We start from the raw sequence: 10,000 nt of genomic DNA on the forward strand, positions 1-10,000 counted from the left end.
CTGTTATCTAAAGAGGGCAGGGGCAGATATGGGCTAACGCAATATTTAATCATAACAATGGAGATATACACACATATACACTGAAATTCAACACTTTTTCACACTTAGATATTCTCAAAATTCAATAAAATATTTTGAAACACAAGTTTCTCTTTCTCAAAACATTACATAGTACTTTTCATATTTATTTTCATCACTATATCTATAATTTTACTCACTCTAACAAACAAATTTTAATTCAATTTATTGCTTCTATAAATCTATAAAATAACCCATTTGCTTTTGACAATTAAAACATTGATTCTTGAATCATAATTTGGTTGAACTGACAAACAATAACTTTGACAAAAAAAAAAAATGCATTCTGCAAGGTCACATAACAACTATGTTGCAAACATCTGTTCAAATGTTGATTGCAAACTGTTTTTAATCAATTGTATGCACTAAATACTTTACAATATGCAATAAACAACATGCTAGTGCCATTTCAAACATAACCAGAGACGGTCGAACCATAAGAGCGCCCGGAGCATCGTGTGTCGTACCTGTTCGGGTCCCGGCGGGCGGCTCGTCCAGGTCAGTGTTTGCTGTTTGACGTCCCTTTGCCGTGACTGTTGGTCTTACTGCACACCTGGATGCTGTCGCCAGACTCAGGCTGTAACTTAACGGTCGGAACGGTGAAGATAGAAGACACTGAAAAACAACGACAGATTCAGTCTATGAGTCTTTATGCAACGTGTATGACAAAAGACAATGGAAAATATAACATCATCATGTAAAAGTACAGAAAGGGAGGGGAAAACAATAGTATTGTGATGATGATGATGATGATGATGATGATGACAAGAAAAATATTGTTGAAAATTAGGAAATCAATAACTGAGAAATTCAAAATAGATCCAGAAAGAAATGATGAATCAAACTCTAAAACAAACTCATTCCTTTCTCTATAGGAATTTAAAATAATTATTCAAAAAGAGTTAATTCATTAACCAATCCAACCAGCATTGAGATAAAAACATTACAAACTTTGATTTAAAACAAAAAAATGTTTAAAAATAAGATAATGTAAAACATTTTTTTTTTAATTAACTATCCCATGAAGCGCTGTGAACTACATATGGGGAATTTTATGACAGCTGTGTTGAGAAGAATAAACACTACAGTAAACCAGGAACAAACTGCATGAGGCACTGATTCATAGATAAAAAAGAATATATAATATATATAGTATTTCATAATTAATTCATCAAAGCCATTTCTACTGCAATATATTCCTGAGGAACCAAATGCCACTATCTCAGATACACACACACACCAGAGTCAAACCCTATTTACTACATTCAAGAAGCCAGTGACCCTGTAAAGCCGCTTTAAACACTGATAAACCCTGATAAAAACAACCATTACTGAACATCTTACACCAAAACTCGAGTGTTATCCGTCATGCTCCCACTGTAACTGTTTCATTGTGATGAGCTAAAAACATCACAGGTGTGTTTGTCACTTGAAAAAGACCCAGAGATGTAGTGTCAAAGTACACACACACACACACACACACAATATGTAGTGTATACTATTGATTAAAACCAGTATGCAATCAACATTTGAACAGTTGTTTGCGTATGTACAGTATGTGTGTAACATACATACAAATATATATATATATATATATATATATATATATATGTGTGTGCAACAGTAAAAATGGTTCTTGCTATAACAAGCAGCACTAGTCAAGATAAATATGAGCCATTTCATTTAATAAACGTCATAAATCCTGCTGCATTTTCCGTATCAATCAAAGCCGGAGCTGAAATGTTAATTACTCGTCCAGCTTCCCCCAAACAGCAACCGTTCTCTTTTGTGATTGAACCGCAAGCGTATATGAAACAACAGAATTAATTTTCCCTTCATTCTTCTGCTTGAAAAGCGGCGCTGCGCTCTGTGCGTCAAAGATCCGCCTCCACGCCTGAGTCCCGCCTTCCTCCCGAAAACAACCTGCTGTGAGCTGATAACAGGATTAATTCAGCTCCGACTCCTAATCTGTCAAATTAAAAACCTCATTCTCGTATTCAAATGACTTGCCCGACGCTTGTCTTCCGCAAACGCCTGTTTTCTGTAGCGCATAACATGTGTAGGACTAAATGTGCCTGTGCTGCAGTTTTGTCTGTCTACTAACCGAGGCATAAAGACGATCAGCGGCTGTGGAGGTCTCACGTGTGGATTATGGATATGTGTCACTTTAGACATGACAAAAGGCCTTGAGGTCTTTTAAAATCCCAAACCAGCCAGAATGACCCGAATCATCACCAGGAGCTCGATGCTTCTGCGAGTGTTGAACACGAACGCTTTATTAAAGTCGGCATGAAACGGAAGTTGCACTCTTTTCATCCCTATTGTGACATATATCTGAGTGAAACAGCTTCTTGAACAAGAACAAATGTAGGGCGAGGTTTGATTCTGTACAATTGCTATTGGTGGATCTTATGTGAGTGACAGGTTGTCCCGCCCTCACGCCAGTAAACACATCATCAGATAACTTTCGTTAACTTTACATTAAGTAAATCCACTTCAAAAGCTTATTACTCTTCAACAGCGATGCCATAGAGATATGCAGAGCAACCACAAAAACGGAGGTCTATAGTGTTTCTACAGTAGATTTTCTGGTAATCTTACATGTCAGATGTCAATTACTGCATCTGTAACACACGCACATGTATTTATCTTCAGATCTATCATCTTTATCCTTACAATTTGTAGTCCGTTACTGAATACAAATGACAAAAAAGAATTGACAAAAAACTTACTGTAGTTAGTAACACAATCTATTAAATTACTCACAAGTTAATATAATCTAACTACTTTTAGATTACTTTTCACAATGTATCACATTGCTTTGAATAGGATAATTGTTCCATACTGATATGAAATATAGACAAAAAAAAAACTTCCATTCTCAATATTACTTCAAAGAGGTTTGACTGACAGAAAAGTTTGGAATTTGATAAATACGAAATGTCATGAATTTGTGCATTTTAATGTGTTTGAAAGACAAAAGCCTTCCAAATACAGTAATATATGGTTAAATTCAGAATAATTATGAATATTTCACTGCCATTTAGTTAATGATATGAAATCATGTAATCAATAAAAAGTAACTGTAGTCTGATTTTAAAGTGTAATATAATACAGTTGAATGTTGCATTCAATGTTTTTGTTGCAAGTGCCAGAGTGGCACACCTGAAATCAATGCAACTATAAGTATGGCTTGATTCTGTTTGTTTGTTACCAACACCCTGATGAAGGCCAGTGGGCCGATGTTTTAATGCTTTAGCCCTTTTAAATAATAAAGGCTTTTTAACTTTTGCATCCTTCTGAGTGCCTGGACCTGGATTTTTTTCCCAAATTCTTTTCAATGTATTTTATATTTAGAATCTGATTGTGTAATCCAGATTAAATATACTCAGTTATTACCCAGCACTGTTTATTCTCATGTTTAGTAACATCACAAAGCACCGCTACTAGTTAAAAAGCATGCTTTTGTTTTTCACTCATTTTTATCAAATTTTCTTTGTTTCAGGTTCTTTTGTTTCTGTCGGACTCTTTGATATGCTGCACAATTCAAACTTTGTAACAATCTGAAAAACATGCATCAACCAATCAGAATCAAGAATTCAACACTGCTGACAATAACCAATTCCTGCATATTTGCATTTTGCAAATCAAGAAAAAGTGTCAGTCTGCTGGTCTCCAGGGGAAAGTGAAGCACGTCACCTCATGGAGAAACCTTGAACATGAGTCGTGACAAGGCAGAAACGTGATGACTGTGCAATCTTTGTGAATTACCATCAGAGAGATCACCATTTGGCATTCAGTTCCAGACACGCATCAATAAAATGGTATGTTTAACAGTAAGAAAGAGCGAGAAGAGACAGAGAGCGTAAAATACTGATGAAGGAAGGTAGTAGATGGAGGAAAACACAATCGATTCCTAACAAACTGCCTGCAGTATACACTGTACACTAGATCTGATATACAGTGCAATGCATAAGTTAATACACCCATGCTAAAGTTGACTAAAAAGAGGAATAAAAAATCATATTTTGGAAATTGAACTTAATGCCTTAATTTAAAAAATTAGGAAAAATACAACCTTTTAGGACACCAATTTTCTTTGTGAATGAATAATGTATCGTAAATAAATAAATGTTCTTCCTTAAAATACATGGTGCATAAGTGAGTACACCCCTATGTTAAATTCCCATAGAGGCAGGCAGATTTTTATTTTTAAGTATTTTTTTTAAATTAATTTTTAGGATACTATGCATCCTGATAAAGTTCCCTTGGCCTTTGGAATTAAAATAGCCCCACATCATCACATAGCCTTCACCATACCTAGAGATTGGCATGATTTTATTTCAGTTAGCCTAAAAGCTAGTTTGATTTGCATTGAGAGATGATCTTATGGAAAGTACTCCATGCCAATCTCTACATGTCAGTGTGGAGTCAGTGTGTAGTGCTGTGATGCGGTGGACTCACTGTCGGGCAGATCCCAGAGTCTCGGGGGCAGATGGATGAAGTACTCATGGTGGAGGGCCGCCTGGGCCGAGACACGGTTCTTTGGGAAGCACTGGAGAAATCTGGAAGCCAGCTCTTCAGCATGATCTACATAACCCAGCCTGCCAACACACACACACACACACATATAAACATACAGATGATACAGTGCCAAGATCACCACACACACACGCTCACTGCTCGCATCTCTCTGTCAGCTTCACTCCCGCTGACGAGCGGCTGGAAAAATGTTTGTTGACTTTTTTGGAGTGGAAAATGCAAAGTGAGTTTTCACCCTCAAACGTCCTCTAAATCGCAAAGACAAGGACCGACACAAACACACACCTGCATTCTGCACTGCAGAACAGATAAACACATGAACACACAGTAGATCTTAAGATGCTGAGCTCTCAATGAGTGTGCAGATGTGCTGTGGTCTGGAAATTAAACCAAGATACTGGTAATGATTTTAGGATGGCAAAACTTACATGATTGAATGATTTACATCACAATATAACAAAGATGGTCTGACATCACGGCCTATTTATCTGACAATGACTAGTCTAGTTAATGGTCTGTTCTTCTGTCCAAGAACCGCCTACTTACAGACTTCTGATTGACATGTGAAGTGACCAATCACAGTTTGCTTGGTGTGTGTTACTTAGGGGCGGTTTATCTGAAATAGCACATATGCCAACAACAGACCAGTTTCTGATTAAAAAAAGGAAGTAATTTAGTTTCCACAAAAAAAAAAAAAAAATCTATTTTTTTTTTTTTTAAGAAATGAATACTTCATCAAGGATCCATTTAATTGATCAAAAATGTCAGTAAAGACAATTATAAAATTACAAACAAATTATATTTCAAATAAATGCTGCTGTTTAAATAAATGTCTTTTATCGTTCTATTCATAAAAAAATCCTATAGAAATAAAATCTCGCCATTTCCACAAAAATATGATGTTTTCAAACTAGTATGAATACTATACTTATTATCAACTGTTTTCAACATTGATAATAATCTGAAATGTTTCTTGAGCAGCAAATCATCATATTAGAATGATTTCTGAAGGATCATGTGACACTGAAGACTGGAGTAATGATGCTGAAAATTCAGCTTTGATCACAGGAATAAATTACATTTTGAAATATATTCAAATAGAAAACAATTATTCTAAATTGTAATAATATTTCACAATATTACTGTTTTTACTGTATTTTTTTTTAATCAAATTTTTTTGACACTTTTCAGCAGCAGTGTAAAATCTGAATTTCTTTCCATAAATCTGAATTATTTCACAGAAATAACGAATCGGAATATATCGTACAGTTTCAGTCATGGATATCTAGATTGTGCCCCAAATAAAACCTCAAAAGATTAACTTTCAGCTCAACAACTGTCTTGGAAGAGCAAGTTAGTTAGCATGACTGACTGTTAACATGCTTATATATATATATATATAATCTGTTCTGAATGGAATCATTTGAAGGAAAATCTGTCACTCTACCGAGGTTTGACTCTGTCACATTATGCAAATTAAATGACTGATTGTTCGTTTGCCAGCATTCTCATGTTGCGTAGTGTGTTTTCGGGCCTAAGGCTGAATGTGTGTGTGTGTGCTGACTGAACTCCTGAACTCCTGAATCACACTCACTACTGCCAATGAAAAACCAAATGTATAAAACTACAGATGTATGTGGATAATTAGGCCTCTGCAGCATTAACACATTAAAGAAACATGAAGTTTTCTCAGAGTTTCTGTCCACCAGCGGCACTTTCAGCACTTAAAGATGTGTGTGTGAAACAAGCTTGTGTACGAGTGTCTGTGTGATTAGATGGTAGAATCTATAGGCTTCGGTTTGCGTCTGAAGTTCCCACTCGTGTTCTCGTGCTTCTTCTGCTAGTTCAGACGTGGGTTAATCGAATGAGAACAGAAACTTCACAAAACTTCATCTGATTATGAGGAAAAGACCAAGCTCATTATAGTTTTACATTCATTTCTCATTTTAACTTTAAGAATATTTTTTGAGATGTAATTTGTTTAAATGGTTTTGACTGTTTCCTTGTTCAGGACCTGATGCAATTTACATTAGTTCACAAGTTTGGGGTCAGTACGCTTTTTTATTTGGGGGGAAATGGTACAATTTACAATAAGTTTATTAGTTATTGCTTTAACTAACAATAAGCATTCCATTTGTTACAGTATTTATTAATTTTTTGTTAACATCACTTAATAAAACACAGTTAATCAGCTCAGGTCCATTAAATAATATTAACCGATCTTGTACTATAAACAATGTACTAGTGAATGTTGAATTTAACATTAGCTAAGGTTAATAAATGCTTTAGAAGTAACATTGTTAGTTCCTTTTGTTGTTTACTAATGTTAACAAATGTAACTTTACTGTAGTGTTCCCGGATATTTTTAGTTTTAAAAAAGTGTCACACGGAAGGACTATTTAAGTGAACCTATTGCTCTTTCATAGTTTTCACTGATGCTTCATGTAAGGATCAACCTCATCTCAGATGTTTCTCCTAAAAGTATGAGTCTAAAGCTATACAAAATAATGTGCTGTGAAATTGATGAGAAATGTCATATTGAGATTTCTGACTTCCAATTGATTTTGATTTGACTGAGCATAGTTTTCGGCATTGTCAAGATCTTTGCAGAAACTCAGGAGAAACATCTGAGAAGTAGATGATTTGAGCAAAAGTCTCCATTTTAGTTCAGTGCCGTGCAGGAGAAATAACTGAGATATTCAGAAGATTTCAGGTGATTTGCAACAGAAAATGGTGAAAAACCTATGAGAAAAAGTCACATTACAGCATCTAGAACATACTTTGCCATTCACACAAAAGAAAAATGGGTGTTATAAAAAGCTATACAAAAATACATAATAAAAAATAGTTGTGGTCACTTACTTGTTCCAGGCTTGTCTGAGTTTCTTGGGACTGTAGACAGTGAAGCGATCTGCAGATGAGAGACAAGCGACAGATGAATAACTCTTCTGCTCACCAAAACGCCATTTATTTAATAAAAAATACAGTCAAAACAGAAATATTGTTAAATATTATTACAATTTAAAATTACTTTTTCATATGTGAATATATTTTTCCTGTTAGCATATTAGTCTTTAGTGTCACATGATCCTTCAGAAATCATTCTAATATGATGATTTGCTGCTCAAGAAACATTTCTGAATATTATCAATGTTGAAAACAGTTTTGCTGCTTCATATTTTTGTGGAAACCGTGATAAATCTTTCTTAGTTAGGTTAGGTTAAAAATCTTTTAACTTTTAATCATTAACATTTGGATCTTATCTTAACTGGCACTTTTGATCAATATAATGTGCCCTTGTGGACTAAAAATATTGATTTTAAAACTGTTACTGACCCCAAACATTTTAAACAACTTTGGTCAGTGTGATCAAATAATGAGTCAAGAAAGAAATTATATTCTGCACAGCTGATATTCATTCATCATGCTGGATATTATATTAATATTTTGAAATTGTTTTTATTTTTATATTTTCAATTTCTAATTTTAGTTAAAGTTTTAGTAATTTTGTTGTGCGTTTATATATATTTTTTATTTTATTTATTTTTTTATTTTATATTTCAAATGTTGCCTTGTCAACTAACTGAAATAAAAAAAATGCAGGTAAAGTTTATTTTATTTCAAGTAACAAAAATGTTTTTTTCTGGCTTTGGTTTTAGTTGTAGTTAACTATAATAACCCCTAAAGGTATTCTATAATACAGAAAATGTGCGCACTGCACAGTAAACATCCTCTATCCTCTTTGTTCTAGATGTCGATTCATTAGTTTGGCCTCCTGCGGACTGGATCAATACACACCATCCGCTCGGGCATTCAGGTATGAAACATCAGTACACACACACACACACACACACACACACACACACACACACAATCAATGCCCCTTATATAAACCCAGCAGCTCCATGACCTGCAATTAAACATCCCAAACCCCACAACCAATCGCTGACACTTCATCAAGAGTGAGTATTCAACAACAGCACATGGGAGAGTGAAGGGCATATTTACATAGCAGTAAACCCTGTGATCAGGTCTCATACAGTATTATTTGATATAAACTGCCGTCTCAGCTGGTCTTCGTGTAGAAGAGCGGTAAACACTGTCCTCTGCTGCTACAACACTGAACTACACCTCTTCAACATTTCTAGCTGATATTAGGAAAGAGACTTAAGGAAAAACACGCACTGCTCATTTTTGAGCTATTTTGCTTCCACAACATGTCTTCTTAAAATACACACTTAAGTGCTATCTCAGATAAATCTCCACTTCTCAGCAGAACTTGCAAACACCAAACTTTAGTTTTATTCCTATATTCTGAAGGTGTTTCTTACTATATCATTCGCCTTATTTATATATTTTTTTAAATCCTAAAAACCTGGTGAAAATGTTTGCAATTCTTACTGCAATCAATCAAATGGTAAAGTATTGTGATATCTACTGATCTATCTATCTATCTTTTTTTTTTTTTTACCCTATTCAGCCTCAAGCCATTATGACTTTCAAAATGCAAATAAGGCGTCATCACAGAATAACAACCTCTTTCACCTTTATCGATTAAATGTATTGTTGATACTAGACTAACAGAGCGTTTTAAAAGTTCAGCTGATGGTGTTTTATTGAGATTTACTGTCTGCGAGGCTTCACTGGACGCTCGGTGTTTTATGAAGGTCACCTTGAGGAACATCAGAACTGGAGGACTGAATTGCAGAGGGAAAATTCAGGCTGTGTCCGAAATCGCTCCATACACACTTAAATAGGGCACTATTTGAAGGGAACAGCAATTTGGTGTCCGAAACCATAGTGGACGTTATTGAGTGCACTCATTCAATCCCATAATGCACCGCAATAACGAGTGTACAACCAATCTACACTCAACAGCTAGAAAATACCCATAATGCACTGTGAGGGATTCCCGCATCTCTCCAGAAGATGGCGCTGAAGCCGAATCATCCATACATTCATTTTCCAAACCGCTGGTTCAATGTGGCTACAACGTAATATCATACATATCTAAATTTTTAATTGATTTCATTGTTTAATTAAGGGATATACATGCTAGAGTTCAAGATACATCTTTTCATCACTACTGGAGCTGCCAGTTTGCTACGTTTTAAACGATTATTAAACAGCAAGCACAAGCGGCAGCTCTTCTGGTGAACTCAGTGTCTGTCATTCACTCTTTAAAGTGGACTATATTAGTGGACTAATGTAGGGAATAGTGAACGAGGATATAGGGGGCGATTTGAAACACGGCCTTAGAGCTCTTTAGCATCTCTGCTTCAGTATCTGTGATCATTAGCATAACGGTTTATTCCAGAACATTCCTCACATCTCGTTCATTAGGCCATTGATAAAAGATAAAATAATTTAAAATATATTA

At 35.1% G+C, this 10,000-nt stretch overlaps 1 protein-coding gene across 4 annotated transcripts in view; it reads right to left on the reverse strand.

The window, feature by feature from the left end:
• The window catches only part of cdk14 (cyclin dependent kinase 14), a 152,751-nt gene that overhangs the window by 35,538 nt on the left and 107,213 nt on the right, over positions 1-10,000 (reverse strand). For all 4 annotated transcript variants that reach the window (XM_084089644.1, XM_084089645.1, XM_084089646.1 and 1 more), the window contains 3 exons: positions 7,483-7,531; positions 4,543-4,682; positions 546-693 (listed from right to left, as the gene is read on the reverse strand). In XM_084089644.1, coding sequence (XP_083945770.1) covers positions 578-693; positions 4,543-4,682; positions 7,483-7,531 — 305 coding nt within the window. In that variant the 3' untranslated portion in view covers positions 546-577. The remainder of the gene's footprint in view (positions 1-545; positions 694-4,542; positions 4,683-7,482; positions 7,532-10,000) is intronic.

Source organism: Abramis brama, assembly GCF_963993115.1.
Source record: "Abramis brama genome assembly, chromosome: 17".
Taxonomy (NCBI): Eukaryota; Metazoa; Chordata; class Actinopteri; order Cypriniformes; family Leuciscidae; genus Abramis; species Abramis brama.